We start from the raw sequence: 23,300 nt of genomic DNA, 5'->3' as shown, positions 1-23,300 counted from the left end.
GCAGGGAAGTTGGACTAGATGATCTCTAGAGGTCCCTTCCAACTCTGAAAACTCCGTGAATCCGTGATTCTGCAACGATGGAGATTGCTCACCCCCTCTGGGCACCCATTCCAACATTTGACCACTCTTGTGGTGAAAATGATTTTCCAAATATCTAATCAGCATTTCCCACGATTTGATTAGTGTCTGTTGTCACTTTTCCTGCCACTGTACACCTCAGAGAAGGGTCTGGCTCTGTCTTTTTTGCACCCTCCCATTAGGTGGGTTGTGAGAGTAGTAAGATGTCCTCTTAGCTTTTTCTTCTGCACGCTGAAGAAAGTCTCTCCCTGTACATCACATGCACCAGCCCCTGATTGTCTTGGTTGCCCTCCACTGGACCCACTACACTATGTCAGTGCCTTTATACTGGAGAGTCCAAAACTCACAAATAACAAGTAAAGGCTATTATATATTCTATATAGTACATGTACTCCATATGCATACATATATAAGCATAGAGAGAGAGGGAGGAAAGGCAAAAATACTTTGCATTCCAAAGTAGTATTGTCTTTTGATTAGACTTTCAGTTTTAGGTCCTCATTACTTCTATTTAATTATTTTCACTGTAAAATTCAATTTAATTACATTTCATTTTCATTTAAATAATTGATTTTATCTGAGGGGGAAAAAAGTCAATATCTGTGGGTCTTAAACTGCAGGCACATTTAATTCTGGGTGAAAAATCATACACGCTGTAGTTGCTTTTCCCTGTTGAAGGCAGAAAGGTAGAAGCCAAACTCTGAAAACGCTCAAATTACTTAAAAAACCATTAAATGTTTGGGCAATTAGCATTAACCACACCATTATTCCAGAACACACATAGTGAATGTTCATACAGTCACCACACATAACAAACGAAACCAAAAAACCACCAATGTTCAGTAATGTGGGCTGGCAGTGACAAGCCAGATCATTCCCCTGCAGAGAGAAGGCCTTTTCTGAAGTTTACTTCCTTCTAGATAGGATGGCTTCTTGCCTCTGCAGACTGCAGATGAGGTCTGTCCAAAGAACTCGCTTTCAATTTTGTGGTTAACAGACTTCCAAGAATTATTATCCCAACTAGGAGGGGGAACTATTTTCTTAAGTGATATAAATTACCTTGTGCAAAAAGTGGTGAGGACAGTCTTATTCTGGTCCAGGCTGGGCTTATTTCAGTTTGTGTTACATCAACTGCTTTAACCAAATGGAGACCAAGCCATTTCTAAACCAAATAAAGTGCCTTTGTAGAGGTTTACAATTGCAAAACCTAAGCAGAGCAGTTTGGGGTCGATATAATACAGCAGGCTAAACCTTGTAGAACTTTACATGGTCAAATAAAAATAGAAAAGGGGTGGTGGTGTGCGCATTATGGAGAAAATCACTCTTTTAGTCCGCAAAATTTTTTGCAATTATCATTCAACATATCAATAAATCAGGATACTCTTTATGCTGCCTTTTTGAGAAAGTCAAGAAACTTCCAGAGATTTTATTTGAAGAGACATCTGTGTTCTTTTTTGTTTATCATCCATGCATCACTTTCAGTGATTTAAATGGAGCCAGAATAATATTGCAGGTATTTGCAGAGGTGCTTCAGATAGTAGTATAAGCATTTTCTCCAGGCAAATTCTGGCTTCTGCATAGGTTCATTATTTTACTTCCCTAATGCCTTTTTCTGATCACACCGGTAATCTAGCCTCTGTTCATTTGAGAAGGAAAAGACTTCTAATGGATATTGCACCTTGCCTGGGTACTTATTAATGCCTGTTCTTGTTCAGTGATTATACAAAGATTGTTTGTACAAAGAAGTTGCACTGGCTTGAGTTGAATGGTTTTTTTTTTTTTAAAAAAAAAGAAACAACAAAAAACCACAATGTATTTAGGTCAGTACAAATTCCTGGTTGGAAACTTTTAGATAATCTCAAATCTTTAGCTATATAAACTTCAAATACTTTACTGGAGAAAAGCAGTGTCAACGCAAAAACTTGCGATAAGATAACAAAAGTTAATTTTATGAAACCCAGTTGCATTTCTGACTAAATCAAGCTGGGCAAATTCCCCCCACCTAGTTTTATTTTCAGAGAAGGAAGCGTCTTATTTGGAAGGAAGCTCCTCTTCCCACTACTAAAGTTGTACAGCTGTAACCAATTGCTTCATAAGCATGCAACCTGATTGCTTTTCTTTTGTTTGAGATGGAGTTGAAAGGAACAACTTCAGCTGTAGGTGAACTAAATCCCTGTTTGCAGAGATTTAGTGATTTTTGGTTCTTGTTTAATGGTTTCAGATCTTGCTGAAGGAATTTTTTAATTACTAAAAGAAAAAAATAGGTTCTCGGAGAGACAATGTTTCATCTGTATTAGGCAACATATAAACCTAACTCAACAAAATACATTTGCAGTATTTTACACAGGTTTGTTAATAATTACATATTTTATAAGTTTTACCCCTATGCTTTTTGCTGTATAGAACCACTGCATCTTTTCTTTTCAAGTTCTCCTAGCCTCTGGCATTATTGAGGCCTTCTAATAGGATTATTACTTGACTCTCTAGTTAGCGCTTGAGAAGGAGCAAGGCACTGTTCTACAGTCCAGAACTACAAATTATGATCCCCTCTCCCTGTTAGGTTAAATGGCAGTTTCATCCTTGGAACACCATGCTGTCAGAAAAACCAGGCGCTCCACTAAACAAATAAGCAGACCTATCAAAAACCTATCACAAATAATGTAAGCATACACGTTTGTGTGTGTGTATATGTGCATACTTTTACACACATGTATACGCATATATGTGTGTATATATACATGAGAGAGAGAGTGTGTGTGTGTGTAAAAGCCTGACTTTGTGAACAATTCCCAGAACTCCAAACCTCAAACCCCTGCTCAAGCAACCCTCAGCTTCTACAAGCAAGGGAGAAAAGATAGTCCTGACATATTATAAGCTTGATCTGCTACAAACCAAGGAAAGAAGATCCAATGGTCCAGGGCCCTACAAACGACTGGCTTGTCACAACTCTTTCCTTAGACCATTCACTCTCAACCCACTTTTAATTTAGGGACATCAGAGAATTCTTGTGCTACTTCTGATAAATCCAAAGAAAAAACAAGGCCTTTGTCTGTGCCTCTGTTAAAAAAGCTTTAAGGGATCTGCAAACACTAAAAATTGATGGGTTTCAAGCCAGGCACCTCAGCTGGCCTCAGGTGCATTAGTATATCATACAGTTGGAGTAAAGATCTCTGCTAAGTAGAACGCTGGTCATTTATGGTTTTACAGATCACAACCAACAGCTAAAAATGAGTTCAGAAAGCAGAAGGCAGACAATGCAGACCATAAGGAAGACTTATAATGTAGCTGGGAAAGCTTAATAAGGAAACCACTGATTTTTTCTGCAGTGGCTCAAATTTGTTTGAGATTAAGGTTTCTAATGGAGTAGTCATAGGAAAATGACCAGTGTGTATAACAGATTACAGAACTCCACTGTCCTACTGATTTATGACACCCTCACAACCTTCTTTGTACTAGCTGCCTGCTCCCCTTTGCAGTGGGTCCTCTGTCCCATGGGCTCTTGTCTCAAGACGGAATGAGACTAATCACCCACAAAAATAAAGTACAGCTTTCCCATCCTTGAACAGGCAGATGCTATCCTGTCTGAAAAGAGAGGAACGAATGAGCAGCTAGGTGTCTAACAGGTTAGTCAAAACCTCCTAAAATCAATGAGACAGAAACCATCATTATCTCTTCCAGTTGTTGTACCACCTTGCTCTTGCCTTGACTAAATAACAACTGCTTGTCCTCACCCATCCTGACCACTTTCTTCTGCTACTAATACACCCACCTTGGTCACCACGTGTGGAAATGGAGTACAAAAGACACTTTAAGTGTACTCTCAAATGACCACTTCTATGCATTAAATGAGGAGAAACAAAGCAGGTACTGTATGGAACTCAGTGAGGCAACAATCTTTGGCCACTGGAAATGCTCAGCAAGGTGAGAATACCACTATTCAAAGGGTACCTCATCCATGTTTAGTAACAAATGAGACAAAACCATTTTGTGATCCAAGGCAGTGAGAGTCTTTATACTGTCAGCACAGATCTTAATCCATCTGCAGGAGGAGATGCCAGTGTGTCTCTATTCTGTTCGCTGCTCAGCAAACAAAATGACGTAGGTCAGGTAGTACCGTGGCCAAAAGACAGTATGTCAACTGTCCCCATACAGCCTCAAAATTGAAATGGAGAAACACTAGGTAGCATCTGGTAATAAGAAGAGTATCGGGTATTAATTAGCAATAGATTATCACTAGACAGTAATGAAATTGTGTGTTTCTTCAAGCCACGTTGAGAGTTTATGGTCCTTAAAGAAGCACTGACAACTGTCGCTATGGGACCCAAGACTTCCCCATAAACTTCCAGAAGCAAAAAGAAGACAAGTCTCAAACATCAGAGACAATTAGAAGTGCTCCCAAAACTTCTATTATTACAGTGAAAAATGCTGGCAATGAGGATGTGGCCCTCTGTGCACTTCTACTACTCCCTCGCAAATGAAAAGTTCTGACAGAATTAAGCAGCATCGCTCACAAAGCAAGAGGAAGTTTTGCAGTGAAGGATATTCAAACAATTTGGATGAGCAATGCTGGTCTGGACTTACTTAACCTGTCCAGCAAAATCAAATCTGCTGATTATGATTATGCAGATGCTGTGGTGACAGCATTAACTTCCCCATTTCTTGAGCGTGAGAAGTCTGGCCTGATAACTCCAGAAATAGATTTAGCCTGGAACTTTCTATGAAATAGACCTCTCGCCTGAAAATAGCCTGCACAAGCACAAGACTACTTTGTAAAATGAAGAGGGGCACTGGAAACATGCTTAAATCAATAATAACAGTAGTTTTCAGGGATAAATAGTTCTTAGGCTCACTGAGGTCCTTAAAACTCACTACTGTGTCAAATGCTCCCACCTGGAACTTAAACAGTAGTGAGTAAAATAAAGGCCATTTTCTTCCACTTGCCCAAACTGTCCACATCCCTCGTAGACCCATCAACTGCCTTTCATTATGGTTTTGATTTGTCCTGGCCTATTAAGGTGACACACAGCAGTTAGAGAAATACTGTCACCAACACTAGCCTCCTGTGGTCCTCCAGTGATCATTCCTTTTTCTCTCATCAAGGTGCAAAAGACAGCCACTGCAGAATTGAAGATATTGCCTGAGTACTAATACTCATTTTAATGTTTATCAAACACACACCCCAGAGGAAAGAGGAAAAAGTATTTGGCTCCTGCTTTTCCAGGCAGTAGAAACAAAAGAAAATCAGAACAAAACCAAAACAAAGTGAATCATAAATTGTTCACTGCCAATCTTGTAGTTTGACACTGCAGATGAGACAGAAGAACTCTACTCAAAAAACATTAATGCTGCAAAGCAGCTGTGAACTGCATGTAAACCCATGTAGGTGTGGAACCCCTCCGACTTCAGCTGGGGTTAGTTAAGGGACGGGGGAAAGGAATCCATCTGCTTTCTGTGAGCAGTGGTGGAAAACCTGTGGCGTGGAGGCTAGGGTATGGCCAGAGTTCCACATCACATAGTCTGATCTCTTCTTTTCTTTGAAATCCTACCCCAAATGAAAGCTCCAACAACTTTTACAGATCTATGAGAGTTTACTTCAGCTGAACAAGTTCTTCTAATCTACATAATACACTAAGTTCACAGATGTAATTATTCTTTCATCCATATAAAAATCATTGTGACAATGCTCAAAGGACAAAGCAATTACTAAAAAAGGCCAAACACAGCAACATCTGACTACTAATACAACGAGGCGATAGGAAGACAATACTGTTACATATTAAGAGTTTTTAATTAAATGATAATTTTTCTGTTTGTACATCAAAGAATCATTTCAGGTTTAAAATTTAAGAGGCAATATTTGTGTGCATTTCCAAGACAACAGAATGTGAACATGCAGTTTCTCAAGCTACAGCTAAGCTGGAAATGTGCCACACAAACCAGCTGAAGGCAAAGTGTGAACCTGTCAATGCTTTTGAGTACATTTCTACTATCATCACAGTCTCACATCTGTTAAACATGTAAGAAGCCTCTAACTGTACTCTTCAATACATTCACACATCTGTACACCCAAAACTATACAAAATGAAGTATTAAAAATAGACGTAGCACAAAAAAAAAAAAAAAATAATCACATATATGCAATGGTGAACCTCTTTCAGAGAAAAGCTAAGAAAGTTTTTTGTTTATTTAGCTCCCCGAGTGTTTTCTTCTGGTACAATTTTGGGTGTTCAGATTATATGATGGAAGATAGATTGGTACAAAGAATTAAGCACAAATAATCTGAATACAAAACAAGAGCAAAAAGAAGCAAGTGAGCTCTTGCAAATAATATCTCTTCTGTTTGGTCCACGTACAGGACAAAAGCAGTGATAAGGATTCTTGTTTCACTATGCCCTTTCATACTTTTGTGGGGCTGGCTATGGTCTAGTTACAATATACACATACAGAAGTGGGAAAAACAACTGAAGATCTTGGCATTGTTATCTGTAGATATACACAGACACTATTACAAATATATATTTCCATTAAGAGTTTTGTAAGAAAGAAAATGAAAATGAGTAGGGCTTAGGATATGCCTTGTTTTCCTTCTGTAAGATTAAGTATCTCTAGGCCCATGGAACATTGTTTTTTCTTTTTCATACCGTAGTTTGAAAAAGTTGTTGTTGGATAGTCAGTAATTTGTTTAGGCTGAAATATGATGAATTTGCAGGATACAGATATAAAAGCTGGAAATAAGAGGCAAGACACTTCAGCATTCTGCCAGTGCTTTATAATACCTTATTAAAACACCACAAACCTGTCTTTTATTACACACCTTCCCTCACTAGGAGCTCCTGGCATCTGATGTACAAGCACGTTAGCTTCTTTTGTTTCATGTGAGATAACTAAATCAGGAGATGTTCTGAAGAGTGAGTAATGTCCAAGTTTGTTTCCAAATACTGCATTATGCATTGAGCATTTTTGTTTGTTTGTTTATAAAGCAGACCCATGACTTTCTAAGACTATGATGAGTAGTTTTTTGTTTATGTAAAGCAGGAGCTTCTGCAGTTGTTTACAGATGAAATTCTGCAAAGTGCTGAATACCTAAAATCACAATGAAGACAGTGGGTATACACAAGTCAGAATATACACAAAATGGGTGGGGGTTTAAAGTATCTCATTGCTTCCAACCCTTGCGCATTGTTATGCAGATGAGGAAAAGGATAAATTTTGTGGAAACATGCCAACTTTTTTTTAACATAAGATTTATGATGTAATAGACATTGAAAGGTATCAGAGGAATCCTTGAAGCCTTCACAACCATGCATTCCTCTGAAGGAAATGGGGAATCTTCGGGTTGTCTTGGCACTTATCTTCAATGGGCATTCATATTTTCAATGATCTAGAGTTGCATCCCTTGCCTTGGATGGAAAACAGCAAATACTGTCTTTGTGGAAGTGTTAGATCCCCATTATTGATCGCATTTCCCATGTTTCTCTCAGACAACTGTTCACATAGTTTCTGCCCATTCCTTTTTCTTTTTTCTTAGTATTGTACTGTTCACCTGGGATTTTCCTCATTTTGGATTTTTGCACAGCACCATTTTAGTATTCCAGAGATTTTGCTGTCTCAATTCCTATTCAATATCTAGTCCAAATAATGCAATGTATTTGTGGATTTGAACAGATGATTCTAAGTAAACTATGTGTACCAATCTCCTCAGTGGACGGGAGAGTCTCTTCAGAGGTGCTCAGCTGCTACTGGAGAACTACACAAATATTCACTAGTTGATGTTGTTCTGTTCTTTTGTTCAGAATTTCAGTGGCCACATTCAGTCCTCACGATCTGCATGATGATAACAGCCAAGTTATTTGTACCTCTGATTTAAGCTGTCACAAGAAATACATGTTTATTTGACAAACCATCATTGGTGGTGATTGCAAGTGATTTGCAATATTCTTGCAGCTGAGCTTCTGACAGTTCATTCACCACAGAAGATCATTTGAGAGGTTTACTAAGATGGGGGTTTCTTTCATTTTAAAACAGAACTTATTCTGAACTGTGGATCTCCTTTTCAGTGATGTCAGGCTCCACAAGCAACCATGGCCAAGCCTCCTGTTAACAAAATTACCTGATTTTCTTTTCTTAGAGACTGCAAAACATCACAAGTGCTGTAAGTTAAATTTATGGCAAAGCCTTCTCCCTAACTAAAGAATGTGAGAAACCCATGTCTTTTAAGAACAGGAAGAATTCCCTGTGTAATTGCCTGCTTGAGCACTGGGGATTCTCCGACCCTACGTATGATTTAGCTTGCGTCCATGCCTCAGTGCAGAATTCTCCCTGTCGCTGGTATTCTTGGCTCAATGAAGAATTTTTTAAATGGGAAATTCTCAGGCTAAACAGAAGAGAGTCTGTTCTGAATTTGCAGGCTCTAAAATACACAGCTCCCTGTGAGTGGGAGAACCAGAAATGAAGGACCTGGATTTTCCTAGGTAAATTTAGATTTGGGGCAGAGGAATAGGCAGGAAAACATGAGATGGCACTAAACCATACAAGACTTGTGTCCCATGTCTTTGCACTCCAGATCACTGATGTAAGTTAAAGCTGCCTTAGGATTGCTGTAGGATTCATCCTGTAACTATAGCACCCTAAATGGTTTTCAGGGTCAGCGGATAAGAGAGTTTGACATTCCATCCGTTGTGATGACACTTCTACTCCAAAGAAAGAAAACTAGGAAGTGTTTGTTCTAATACAGGATTTATTTTGGGGAAAATGATACTATAATCTCAATACATTTTGGAATGAATTTGACTTTTTTTAATTGACTTCATGAATTATTATGTCAGTAGATACCATGAAATCCAGGTACTCAATTTAGGAAGTTAAAGTGAAAAAGGCAAAAATTTCAGAATTACAGACTTCTGCATTTTTGAAGATGCTGTAAAAGCTATTAAATTGAAAGTTTCACTCTATACTATTAACCTTCATTAAAGAAAAAGTTTACTTTTCATTGAGATAAACTTACAAAATTGTGTTATTTTTCTAGCCAGTTATTTAAAAAAGTATATGTTAATTATCTTTGATTGTCTGAATGAAACAACATTAAAGGTTTTTGTGAAGTATTCCACCATAACCCACAGTAAGAATAGGTTATTCAATACCTATGTAATTGCGGGTTCTTACAAGAGACCACTGAAATAGCTTGCATTTTATAATTCCAAGGCAGACTAACTCTGTAACAGTGGTTTACGCTATAACATCATGTTAGCTCCAAATTTCATGAAGTAGCCAAGACAAGAAAATTCCTTTTTTTCTAGGTTACAGGTAACTGGAAATACAAAGGCAGCTTTGATCTCCTGTTTATCTGAAGCTTTGTCCTTCTGAAAACATGGAAGTCTCTCAGAAAGTTCAACTAAGCAGGATTTCTATCTATTGTTTTGGGGCATCTGGAACTAGTGGGGAATACAGTGCTTTCCCAGCTCAACATTTTGTTTTTCCATTGCACCCTGAAGCTACACAGTGCACTGCCAAGAGAAAACTAATTCAGCAGTATAAATTAAAAATAGGATTCTCATGACACAAACTGCATAAATATGTTTTACTTGTATAATGATTTTGCAGCAGTGATATGTCTCTGTTATGAATTCTTCCCAAACTGCAAGACATTTCTTATATGGCCAGTATGCAGAGGCAAACAGAAATAACATGATTAAAACTGTTATTGAAAAATGAATTTTTTTATTTTTTTTTTTTAGGGGAAGGTGTTGCCAGCCATTTCTTTGTACTATCCAATTATCCTTGGTTTATTTTCTCTTTAGAACAAACACAAGTAGATATTTTCAAGTATGCCTTCAATAGTGTAAAAATCAGAATTGTAGTAAGACCATAATTTTAAAAAGTTTCACTGATTCACATCATTCTTGTGCAAGAGTAATAACAATCTTCTCAGTAGAGCTCCACTATTATAAATGCAGCTGAAAACAAGTACTTAAACTATGCTTTAAATAAGACTCTGAAGCAACTACTAGCTTTTCTTTACTATTTGACAGAGGGATGGTGTCTTCAATAAAAGTCTTATCACCCTCAAAGCACCAAGGGCAGCAACTACCAAGTTTTTAAAATTCAGACTTCCAGCGTTCCAGAGAGCATCAGGACAGAATAATCACAGAATGGTTTAGGTTGGAAAAGACCTTGAAGATCATCGAGTTCCAACCCCCTGCCATAGGCAGGGATGCCTCCCACTAGACCAGGTTGCCCAAGGCCATGTCCACCCTGGCCTTGAACACTTCCAGGGATGGGGCCTCAACAACCTCTCTGGGCAACCTGTTCCAGTGCCTTACCACCCTCAAAGTGAAAAACTTCTTCCTAATGTTTAATCTGAACCTGCCCTCTTCCAGTTTAAAGCCATTCCCCCTTGTCTTATCGCTACATGCCCTAGTAAAAAGTCCTTCCCCAGCTCTCCTGTAGGCCCCCTTTAGGTACTGGAAGGCCGCAATAAGATCTCCCCGGAGCCTTCTCTTCTCCAGGCTGAACAGCCCCAACTCTTTCAGCCTCTCCTCATAGGAGAGGTGCTCCAGCCCTCAGATCATCCTCGTGGCTCTCCTCTGGACACGCTCCGGCAGGTCCATGTCCTTCTTATGTTGGGGACTCCAGGCAGGTCCATGTCCTTCTTATGTTGGGGACTCCAGAGCTGGATGCAGTACTCCAGGTGGCGTCTCACAAGAGTGGAGCAGAGGTGCAGAATCACCTCCTTTGACCTGCTAGCCACACTTCTTTTGATGCAGCCCAGGATACGGTTGGCCTTCTGGGCTGCAATTGCACACTGCTGGCTCATGTTGAGCTTCTTGTCAGTCAGCACCCCCAGGTCCTTCTCCTCAGGGCTGCTCTCCAGCCATTCCTTGCCAAGCCTGTACTTGTGCTTGGGATTGCCCCAACCCAGATGTAAGACCTTGCACTTGGCCTTGTTGAACTGCATGAGGTTGGCTTGGGCCCACCTCTCCAGCCTGTCCAGGTCCCTCTGGATGGCATCCCTCCCCTCCAGCATGTCTGCTTCGCCAAACAGCTTGGTATCATCGGCAAACTTGCTGAGGGTACACTCGACCCCACTGTCCACGTCGCTGACAAAGATGTTGAACAGTACAGGCCCCAGTACTGACCCCTGAGGAACACCACTCATCACTGGTCTCCACTTGGACATCGAGCTGTTGACCACAACTCTTTGAGTGTGACCGTCCAGCCAGTTCTTTATCCACCGAGTGGTCCATTTGTCAAATCCATGTCTCCAATTTAGAGACAAGGACATCATGTGAGACAGTGTCAAACGCTTTGCACAAGTCCAAGTAGATGACATCAGTTGCTCTTCCCTTGTCCACTGCCGCTGTAATCTCTTCGTAGAAGGCCACCAAATTTGTCAGGCATGACTTGCCCTTGGTGAAGCCATGCTGGCTGTCACCGATCACCTCCTTGTTTTCTATGTGCCTCAGCAGAGTCTCCAGGAGGATCTGCTCCATGATCTTGCCAGGCAGAGAGGTGAGACTGACTGGCCTGTAGTTTCCTGGGTCTTCCTTGTTTCCCTTTTTGAAAACTGGGGTTATGTTTCCCCTTTTCCAGTTGGCAGGAACCTCGCCAGACCTCCACGACTTCTCAAATATGATAGCTAGTGGCTTAGCGACTTGATCTGCCAGTTCCCTTAGGACCCGGAGATGTATCTCATCAGGTCCCATGGACTTGTGCACCTTCAGGTTTCTCAGGTGGTCTGGCACTTTATCTTCACCTACAGTGGGCAGTTCTCTGTTTTCCCAATCCTCGTCTTTGCATTCTGTGTCATGGGCAGTGTGGCTGCGGTCCTTACCGGTGAAGACCGGGGCAAAAAAGTCATTGAGTACCTCAGCTCTGTCTCTGTCCCGGGTAACCAGTTCTTGTGTTTCCTTCCGGAGAGTGCCCACATTTTCCCTAGTCTTTCTTTTCTCGCTGACATACTTAAAGAAGGATTTTTTGTTTGTCTTAATGTCCCTGGCCAGATTTAGTTCTATCTGGACTTTAGCTTGTCTAGCCCGATCCCTGACTGCTTTTGGCAATCCAGAACAGTCTGGGTGGCTGGTAGCAATCTATCCTCAGATAAGGTCCAGCAGTTAATTACCACAATATAACTACTAAGTTATTAGTAAAAACTGGTTATTAGAAAGAGTTGTCAAAAGTCATTGAAAAAGGTCTAAGAGCCAGACCATCTAAGGAGATAAGGGATCCAAGACCATAAACCATCAGTTTAAGGAAGAAATTAATTAAAGTAACTCTAACCAAGTTTCTTGCATTATCAAAATGGACTTAAAATAAGGCACAAAGATAAGAAGTTAGTGAAGAAAAGATGTAGTCATAATGTATGCATTTATAAGCAGATAATAAAATGATCTAGAAATCTACTCAACTAATCAGCCCACAGCCTTGTGCGGAGGTCTGAATAGCAGCGCATCCTTCTTCTCACAGGCAGTCCTGCTCTCAGTTGTGCCTAAGAGTCTACCTAAGCTGAAATGATTGTTAAACTAAGGATCTTAGGGGCCTTCAAAGTAACTTCTTCAAAAACAAATAAAACATAGCCTACCAACCATTTGAGCTTTTTCTCAGCTCCATTTATTTGAAGTATCCTTTAAGACAGCTATTATCATGTCTGAAATGGATCTACTCAGCATTTAGCCCTCGCTTGACAATCACTTGGGTCCAATTTCTATTTATTTCTCCCACAGAACCAAATGACAGGGGGCAACTCCTGAGCACTTTCTCCTAGTTTGCCAGTTTGTCGTATGGATACCCTAGTTCTCTCTCCTAGTAAGGCCTGAATAAGAAAATGATCACTTGTAATAAAGAACTTCAAAATACATTGGATCGGGTAAACTACTAGTAATAAGTTTGATAAGACTACTCTGTCTCCCTGATACTTGAGGAAAGAACAAGTACATGGGGAAGAGTACATGTTCTTTCTACAAACACCACTTATTATCAGGACATAATATGTTTTGTCTGTAATCCACAGATGGTAATATGACAACAATGGTGAATCAGGGATGACAAGAGTTAAGTTCAGGGCACTCTTCCCTGGGTTTGTTCATGCCTGTCTGTCACGAGCCTGGTCCCTTGCCCTGACACTCAAACCAGGGACAGAAGGCCCTTAACTAGACTGGGAAGAACCCACCCCCCTGACTCTTAAGAAAATAAAAACAAACAGGAAGATTGTTCCAAGTACTTAAATCATAGGGGAAAAAAAATGAAGTGGTTTAACTATCCTAACTTCTAGCGAAGCCGTTAAAGCTGAATATCTACAAAATCAGGCCCTACAGAGTAGGAGGAGTACTTACATAAAAAGATACTGACCTGAATCCTTACCCTAACGGATACTGAATAACTCCTGACTTTCCAACTTTTCTCAACTGCTGCAGGAGTTAAGTGCTCTCCCTAGCTCAAAAGGTCTTAAAAATCCAGAGAATTTAGCAAACAATGAATGAAAAGAGACCTGCAGCTAACTGAACAAGTTCACACATCAGAAAGCATTCATTACATTGTCTATTACTAGCAGGTGGTTAACCATGGACGTTTATCACTTGACAGCTACAAAACTACTTTAATTTCTTTTAAGTGACCAGTGTTCTTTGTTAATAGCTATTCAAGGTTATTGATATCAAACCAATGTCCATTACTGTTTTGTTTCATAACAAATAGACTAAAACACGCATCTGTTGACCTCGACAGATCAGCCACATGAAATCCTTGTATCTTATTCTCATTCTGATTAGCTTAATTTCCTGCCTTAGAAATTTTGTTTGAATTATGCTGGTGATTGACACTGAGAGTGCCTACTCATATGTAAACAAAAAAGTAAAATCTACAGTCCTGATATTGTTAACAGTGCTGAGGATTCACGCTCACCAAAACCACTATAGTTAGAAACAGGCCTATGTGTTTGACTGTACAAATTAGTCTCCAAAACTGCAACTTATTAGGGAAGATGCTTACCTTACCATTTTACTCCTCTTCTCCATGCATTATTTATTGCTTTATGTCTTGATCCACACGGGCACTTGCACGTACCTGATTTTGTAGCTTTATTCATGACAGCAGCTTGTGTGGCATGAGTTTCCAGGATCATGGTCTTAAGCAGGAACTCCTTCGCTGAGTCAACTCACAGTCAGCAAGTTCCTTCGATAAGATCAGAGAGATAGCGGAGAAATTAGAAGAACAGTAACCTGTGAAGTAGCTATGTTCGAAATAGGTGGATCAAATGACAGATGTCTGATACCAAAACCCTCTGTATTATTCAAAAGAGCTACACATTTTCATGAAATGCCTAACAGCAGCAATTCCCCAACCCTCTAGACTACAGGTTGACCGCAGTCAATCCTGAAAATGTACTGTGGACTACCCTGTGTCCATGTTACCATTTTTTTTTTCAAGTGTAAAATCTACAATATTGTTACAGTTCTGTGGTTCAGCATCTCATGGCTATGCAAACTCTAGCTCTATGCGTTGAGAAGGCTTCTTCACATGGTATTTTTCTGGAAAGTAGGGTTTGTGCTTGCTTTGTTTTCTTCAATATAAACTAAGTGGAGTGGATTCATACATCAAGAAAAATACAATTGGATGAAGGCAAAACATCAGAAAAATATTAAAGTAAACCTGTAAGAAAATGACTAAAATAACCTGCAAAATAAAGCTTGTTTTCTCACCGCATACAGTAAATTCTCTGATATACAGGACACCAGGAGCTATCTCCAAGATTTTTCATGCTTTACACAAATGGGCAAATACTCATCTTCCCATTCACTAACCATTCTACCACATTTTTAGGCTTTACTACTCTTTGGCTCCTGCAGCAATGCTAGGAACATCCCCACCTGCAATAGAGTTAATAAAACAGCCAAGGGCTCTGCTTATTCTTACGCACACGCTTAATTTTACAGAGGTGAGAACAGTCTGGGACTGTTAGCCATTAGCAGGATGAGTGGAATCACTACAATTAAGAGAGCCTTATGCAGATTTTGAGGCTTTTTTTAGTCACACTTTTGCTCAAAATCATTAATAACATTGTAGAGCTGTACAGAGAAAAAAATTATAAACCAGAAAGAGGGGGGTGGGGGGGCAAGAGCCTTCCTGACAAGCAATCTCTCGCTTCCCCCCCTCCCCCCCCCCCCCTTCTTTTAATTTTAAATAAAGCTGTCTGCGAATTTGAGCCTAGGGAGACCTTCATTAAAATCAATTAATCAGTCAGCCTCTCTGCTGAATAGCTTTCCGGAGACGAAAAGTCAAAACAGGGTTTTGGGACCGCGGTGTGCGCGACTTCCAACAACTCTCCCCCCCCCCATCCCCTCAGCCCCCTCACCAGGGCTGCAGCCTCACGCCCCGGCCCCGCCTCAGAGGGTACGTTGGCGGCCGCCGGGCGAGGGCGGGAAGGATTCGGCCCGCGGGCTGTAACCGCCTGCTCGGGGCTGCGGGGGGACGACACACAGAGGCCCCGCTGCCCCCCGAGGCCTGGCCGGGCCGCAGGTGCCCCAGCCCCCCCTCCCCCGGCTGGTCACCAAGCAGGTGAGGGCTGGGTCCAGCGGCCTCCGGGAAGGAGCGGCCGCCCCTCAATTTAGCGACCTCGGTGACGGGGGGGGGGGCTGCTTCCCGCCCCCCCCCCCGCGATGCGGTGGAAGTGACCGGCTGCGTTCGGAGCCAACTGCCGGCGGCCGGTAGAACCCCGGGGGCGGGCGCCACCTTACCGGCCTCAGCACCTACCCAGGGGAGCAGCCCCCCGCCCCGCCGCCTGCCAGAGGCTGAAGGGGGAAAGTTAGCGGCGCGGCGCGCCCTCCTCCCCTCACCCGCCCCCGCTCGGTGCCGGACGGCCGCTTCCGCCGGCCCCGCGGCGAGGAGGCGCGGGTGTCCCCCCGGCGGCGGAGGGCGGCCCGGGTGCCCCTGCTCCTCCCGCCGCCGCTGCCGCCGGCGGCCGCCGCCGGGGCAGCACAGCTGTTACAGAGCCGCGCTGGTCCCTCCTCCCAGCTGCGGCTGCCTCATCTCCCCCCACCCAGCCCGTCCCTCCCCTCCGCCGCTCCCGACGCTGCTGCTGCTGCCGCCGCGGCCGCCGCCACCTCCTCCTCCCCACCCCCACCCGCTCGCTCGCTCTCTCTCTCTCTCCCCATCTCTCTCTCGCCGTCCCGTTCCCCCCTGCCCCCGCCTCTCCCCGCCCTGCCGCCGCCGGCCCTGGCAGAGCAGGCACCGCAGGGGGATCTCGATGTAACACCATGACAGGCATCGCCGCCGCCTCCTTCTTCTCCAACGCCTGCAGGTTCGGGGGCTGCGGGCTCCACTTCCCAACCCTGGCGGAGCTCATCGAGCACATCGAGGACAACCACATCGGTGAGTGCCCCGCAGGGCCAGGGCCGGGGCCGGGGCAGGGTAGGGCAGGGGGGGGGCGTGGGGGCCCGCGTGTGCGGCGGCGGGCTGGGAAGGAGCTGCGGGGGGGGGGGGCGGGAGGCACAAGGTGCAGCGGGAGCCGGGGCGCGGTGGCGGCCGCCGGGGGAGGGAGGGTGAGGAGTGGCAGGAGGGGTCCTGCGGGCGACGTGGAGGGCTCCTCGGGGAGGCGGCGTGCGGCGCGGCGGCATGGGTGGGTGCGGGGGAGGCGTGCAGCCCGCCGGCCCTGGCGAGGGGGAGTTAGTTTGCATTGGCAGGAGGGAGCGCAGAAGCCCGGAGGAGGCGGCGGAGGAGGGAGGAGGAGGACGGGCACAGCACGCCGCCTGCTGCTTCCGCCCCGGCTCTGGCTGTCAGGGCTCCGGGGAGGGAGGGAGGGAGCCGCCGCCGCGGCAGCCATTCCGCTTCCTACTCCTCCCGCCGCCGCCGCTGCGTCCTGTCAGCGCTGTTGCTAGGTGTGGTGGGGAGGACGGGTCGGGCTCCGGCCGCACCGGCCGCCGCAGCGCGGGAGGCGCCTCTCGGCGGAGGGCCGGCGTGAGGGAGGCCGGGGCCGGCGGCGCGGTGGGCGTGGAGGGAGGGCCCCGCAGGCGGGCGGGCGGGCAGCCAAGCGGCGGCGGCAACGGTAACGGTGGGGCCGGCGGCCCGCGCCGCCGGTGCAGCCCGCCACTCCCCCACCCCGGGGCCGCGCGGGCGGCCGCGCTGGGAGCCGCTGCCGTTAGCCGCGGAGCTGAGGCCGGGCCGGGCGGCGCCGCGCCGGATCATCACCTGTGGGCTTCCCCCCCACACACCTCCGGCACCGCGAAACGGCCGCTGCCCGGTCGGCCGCCGCCCCCCGCCCCGCTCCCCCCAGCCGCCCGTCCCGCCGGGGGCGCGGGGGCGGGGACGCCTGTGGGGCGGCGGGGCGATGACTCGTCAGTGCCTTCCCGGCGAGGGCGCCTCATGGGCGGCGGGCGGGAGCGTGCGCAGGGGCCGCCGGGGCCGCCCCTCGGCAGGGCGGGCGGCGCCCGAGGGGGAGGAGGGGGCGGCGCGGCTGCCGGCCGGCCGCGGGCGCCAACTTTCCCTCTCCCCCCGCCCCTTTCCCTTCTCTCCGGCGGGACCGGCCTGCCCGCCGCCGGCCGGCCGGGCCTGAGGCGTGCTGGTGTTGGAGGGTCTGCCGGCCGACACGGCGCCGCCAGCCCCGGCTTCTCAGCCGAGCATCTCGTCCCTGCGCCGTCCCCCGCCGGGCACGGCGCTGCCGCCGCCCCGCACCTCCGCTCCCCTGCCTCGGCAGGTGTGCTGCCTTGGCTGGTAGGCTGCTTCCCTTCTGAAACCTCTCGACTTTCTCTCTTCGCTAATAAAATACAGCGCTTAAACTGTCAAAAAAACCTGAGCGAATTCTTTGAAGCAGACCAGGTTTTAAAATCTGGGGAGAATACTGAAGTTTTAAGTACCTGCAGACCAGAGGCTCCCATGTTTCATTAGAAGTGTGAGGAAACAACGTGCTGCTATGTAACAATGAACCTACCGTGCATTTCACTTTATTAAGTTTTAATAGGCAGGCCTGAATACCTGAAAAATAATCAGTCAAGTTTAAATTGTGAGTGTAACGTTACGTTAATGTAACGTTATAGGTCAGTGAGATGAAAGGTGTGGTTCTCATAATTATCACGATGCCTAGTTGAGGTAACAAAACCACATACCACAAAACACTGTAATTTATGACTCGACATGGTGCAAGCGTACTGTTGTGATATTGTTGGGGGATTTTTTTTTTTTTTTTTGAATCTCAGATTCTTAGCTTTTCCTACACCGTGCATCGTATTACACCAGAAAAGCTTAGGGGAAACAGTTCCCCAAAATGAAAGTTCATAAGTCATCTTCTGTGTCCCGCAAGTGGATTATCAGCCCCTAAGTGCCACAGCCCACAGGGTGTCAGAAAAGATACAGTCCAGCCCATGTAGTCTGTATGTACATTGCTCTTTAGTCCCTGATCACTGTGTCTTAGACTTCTCCACAGAGAACTATATGCTGAAATATTGTAATTTCTCTTAATAACTGTATATTGAATTTTGTAGCCAGTATTCATTACTTTTTTCCCTACCTCAAAATTAAGAAAGTGTTACAGATTCAGCACACATGCATTTAATTGAGTGTGTCATTTGCCAACACTTGCAGGACTCAGAACTGACACTTTGCACACACAATGTCACACATGCAGCTGATTGAATACAGACTGGTGGAGAATGGTGTACAGTTGCTCGTGCTTCATCTTTAGTGCTTCACCTTGTAGTGATGGCAGGTTAAACTTGACCTGCTTGTGAATACAGGATGGGGGTATGTTATGTTACTCACCTGTATCAAACATTGGAAAAATCAGCAGGGAGTTGCACTGGTGACATTGCGTATGGATCCCAGATCTCACGTGGAGGCTCAGCTGTACGGTTTGGTGTTTGTGAGGGGCTCCTAGCACAGCCTGAAGGAAGAGAATCTGTGAAAAGTTACCAGATAAGTGCTCAGCCAAAAGTGATTAACCTTTCTGGAGGTAGCTGGGAAATAAAGGGATAAATGTCTGAATAGGAGCTTATGTTGGAATTACTTTCTCAGTAGGTCTGATGCGAAGTGGTCAATGTTTGTTCTCATACAGGTTTAGAAATGCACACTGAAATTTGTCGTGTTAAAAACTGACTGTAGTTTTCGGCATACAGAGCAAAGAGTAACATGCCATATAAAACATACATTGCTTTGAACATTCAGCATGTGCTGCAGGAATAAAGAAAACTTGATTGAGTTATTTTCCATTATTAGTTTAAACTGAAGTGGGCGATTGCTGGGCAGACAGTGTTATAGCACAGATAACAAACTTCATGCTGCAAACAGCTCTTTGCGGGGAGGCGTGTATGGCATGAGCTCTTGATGGTCTGGCTGCTGCAGTGCTGCTGCTCTGCCACCTCGTTCACATTATCAGTGGAGAGCTGGTAAGAATTTGGTCATTATTCAGAGCTGTATTGTGTCTCTGAAAAAGTGGGAACAAATACTTATCAAGGGATCTTTTTTTGGTCAGTCTTGCAAATAAAAATGTAGTATAAGGCAAACGCTGTTGTGGCATTCTGGGGACGGAATATATTTGATTTCAGAGGGCTTCTGTAGTTGGTTTCCTTCCTCATTATGTAACAGAAATGAATAATCATATGGTAATGAAATAATTCAGTGTATAGTGGTTTGGTTTTTTTTCTCCTTTGTCTTACTAACCACCTGATAAATTGCCAGGTACTTGAAAAAGTATAACTGCAGATAACCTGGGGGAGTTGTGCCCATTGGATGAAATATTCAGTTCTGAGATGGTGCTACATGTCCATCAGCATACCAGCTGCTTTCTGGGTTTTGCATTTATGTATTGAAGACTTCTGAAGAGTTAAGTTAGCTTGGGAGCACTGCTCTGGGGTCTTTCAGAAGGCCCTACCAGTGTCCTCTGCAACAAGATCATGTTTTGCAGGAGAAACTCATTGAGTCTATAACAATACTATCAAAAGGACTGTATTCACATTTTCTGTGGCTCACAGCTGAAAATAGATATTGATTTAAAACTGCTGATTAGTAAATGCTTCTCTGTGAGCTTTTTCTACCAGCATGTTGTCCAAGCAACCTGAAGTGCTATTAACCTTCTCTGCAAGAGGGGCTCTTAGTTTGTCTTGCTAGGCCATCTCCCTGCCTCTTGGTTTTGGCTGCTCTGAACCCTTACAGGTAGTTTGGTTGACTTTTCTGATGTCTCTAGTCTGGGAGCAAAAGGCCTCATTTACTGTTATTTGCCAGATTCTCACTGTAGAATGGAATGGACTTACTCCAGTCAATTCCCCAGAGTACTGTCAAGAGAGGAGAAGAAAAAAAACAACAAACCAACCCTGAACTGCTGAGTATTCAGCTGTGGCAACGTGGCAAATTTTATTGCATCTCTGCAGTCCTGGTAGTGTCTTCAGCTGTGATGTTAGGAGTGGCACCTCTTGTTCCACAGAGTGTTTCTGACATTACATTTAAGTCTTAACTTGGTATAAGTAATCTTCTGGGGCATTTTCAGTTGTTCGTAGAAGTCCAGAGGGTCACACACTTTGGTTTCCTGTGTTTTTTGGGGGTGGTGTCGTCTTCCGTCCGTCCCCCTGTCCCCCTCCTGTGATTTGATTCTTCCTCAATCATACCCATAGTTGAACTGCATCCTTTAGAGTGGGGGGTGAAGTAGCTCCTTAAAGCTGGTTGCTAATACAAAGTTTACTCTGATGCTGAAGAGCCAATATTTAAACTGAATGTCTTAATCAGATTTTGACCACGTCAGTTTGGGGTTTTTTTTAACTTTTGCTTTGTATTTATAGTTGAAAAGTATTTTTAATCACGTGTGGAGATGAGGTTGTTGCTTGTATGAGCCACTATGTGTTCACTTGGTCCATGCTGAGTACCGACATGCTGTATGCACCTGTGTAGCTGTATGGCTTATTTGAGCAGTCCTGCTTCTCTGCAACTCACTGAGCATTGAGGAGATGGATGTGAATGAAATGAGTATCTGAACACACAGTGGCGGGCCCAAAGAGATGGAAGAGTGGATAGGAAGAGATACAAATGATAAATCTGAAGGCACTTACCTTAGTGGAAGTAGAGTTTAATTGTGTTGCACTGAAACTGCTAGAAGAATTTGAAGGGAAGAAAAAGACTATCTGCTTATACAGTAATTACACAAACTAAGATGATCTACTGCCGCTGACCATTTCATCATAACTTTGCAAGAAGTCCCAGTGTTGGATAGCTTCCAGTGAGGTATTTGTGTAGTACTGCTGTCGGAACTGGGAGCTGTGATGCTTCTCATCACAGTTGACCAATTCCCAAATATTAGGATGGAACCTGTAACAGGACAGTACTTACAGTGGGAGCAGAGGCATCTGCTTTCCTAAGTGACAGGATTAACAAGAAAAATAGAACTTCTTTAATAAAAGAATAGTTGCAGAAGACGGACCAAAATCTTATATATAAAATACCACCCATCTGGAAAGTTCAGGTCATACGGAGGAGGAAAGAGGCTTCTGAAATTCCGTGTCTGGTGGTAATTTTGGCATCTGCTACCTTCAGTGACTTCAATTCTTATTTAATATTAGGCAGTCAAGGGGCCAAATTCCTTAGCAAGGAGATCGAGTGGTTTAATAATCCATTGGCTGATGCATGCAGCTTGCTTAATGTTGTCCCTTTCAATATTTTTTCAGAAATGCTAATAAATGTTGGGCTGTGTCCTCACTTTGATGGTGAAAGGTGTTGGGTTACAAGCTGGCTGTGAGCACATGCAAAAGTGGTATTTAGTATTGCTGAAGTGTTTGCTTCGGTCCCTTCTCTTGTGTTGCCCAAACTTCCACCAGCATATTGGGTGAAGTGCAGTATGACATAAATGACAGCTTCTGTATTGGACCTCACAGCACGGCATGTAAAGCATAAGAAGATGCAAGCCTTTTGTGTTGCTAGTGATAAGGATGAGGGGCTACACGCTTCTGCATTTATGGAAGGCCGAGCAAACTTAAGTCTCTATGAAAGATTTGATTTGCTTAAAGCTGAGCTCTTTGAAAGAGTGTGAACATCATCTAAGTGGTTACTGTCATATAGCTCTACTGTCATATAGCATTTTTCAGCATTTGGAGTTGAGATGGGCTGTTTTGAGGAGGTGGTAGATCTTAACCTAAGGCTTTTTACACTTGAGTGATGTAGCAACCTAGCTATATGGGATGCTCTGTTTGGTGTCTGGAAATAAGAGGACAGCCTATGCTTTGTTGCCATACTATGTAATGTACATACACCTGTGGCCTTGCAAAATAAATGAACAATTACATGTATTTACCTCAGCAGTAGTACTAATTACTGTTCATGGAAAGCAACTAGAAAAACCTAATTGTGGCTATGTTGATTTTAAGTTCATCCTCTGCCCGGTACTTCTACACCTGTAATTTTTCTTATTTATGGGAAATGCATTTCACAGTGGAAGGATGTATGTTCCAAGGACGTTGCGCATTCACTTTCCAAGTTGGTGTAGTGAGGAAAGCTCTTTACTTCAGGAAGGCTTTTCTGTCAATTAGAGTCTTTTTTTACTAACAGTTCTGATCAGCACTTTTTCCCCCTACTCATAATCTTGAGCAAAGCAGGGTTTTGGATTATTTTCCAGTTTCAGGTCTGGTTTCTTTTGGTCTTTGGGTTTGAATTTAAATAGTGATAAAATGTAGGTGCAACAGTTGTTGCAAAAGCTAGGTTATATTAATCATATGGAGGTAAATGGAATTGCCATTAAACTTTAACTAAAACATGATTTTTGATAGTTCTATGGCGTGAAGTATGTTTTTGCTCTGAGGTTACCAAGTACATTGAGGCTAAAGCATAAAGTGTTTTAATGTTGTAAAGCTTGAAAAGTGTATTTCCCAGGAAGAAAGGACTGAAAACAAACATCTGCAAACATGCTGCAAACTTATTTTTCCTTTTTAAGATCGAAGGCCTTGCATAAAGCCAAGAGGGATCTTGCCTTTTTCCTCTGTCGGCTTGAGTGGCTTTGGGTGAGGCCCTTCACCAGGGCTACAGAGTCACAGAATGGTGGGGGTTGGAAAGGACCTCTGGAGATCATCTAGTCCAACCTCCCTGCCAGAGCAGGGTCCCCTACAGCAGGTTGCACAGGACGGCATCCAGCTGGGTTTGGAATGTCTCCAGTGTGGGAGACTCCACCACCTCTCTGGGCAGCCTGTGCCAGTGCTCTGCCACCCTCAAAGTAAAGAAGTCCCTCCTCATGTTAAGATGGAACTTCCTATGTTCAAGTTTGTGCC

General features: G+C 44.2%; 1 protein-coding gene across 1 annotated transcript in view; it reads left to right on the top strand.

The window, feature by feature from the left end:
- Positions 1 to 16,325: 16,325 nt before the first annotated feature.
- The window catches only part of JAZF1 (JAZF zinc finger 1), a gene marked incomplete at its 5' end in the record, with an annotated part of 195,309 nt that continues 188,334 nt past the window's right edge, over positions 16,326 to 23,300 (top strand). Inside the window, one exon of the mRNA XM_082479950.1 lies at positions 16,326 to 16,440. Coding sequence (XP_082336076.1) covers positions 16,326 to 16,440 — 115 coding nt within the window. The remainder of the gene's footprint in view (positions 16,441 to 23,300) is intronic.

The sequence above is a fragment of the Vanellus vanellus genome (assembly GCF_965231255.1).
Source record: "Vanellus vanellus genome assembly, chromosome: 2".
Taxonomy (NCBI): domain Eukaryota; kingdom Metazoa; phylum Chordata; class Aves; order Charadriiformes; family Charadriidae; genus Vanellus; species Vanellus vanellus.
Note: the sequence above shows the minus strand (reverse complement) of the source record. Positions and strands in the feature narration are given on the sequence as shown.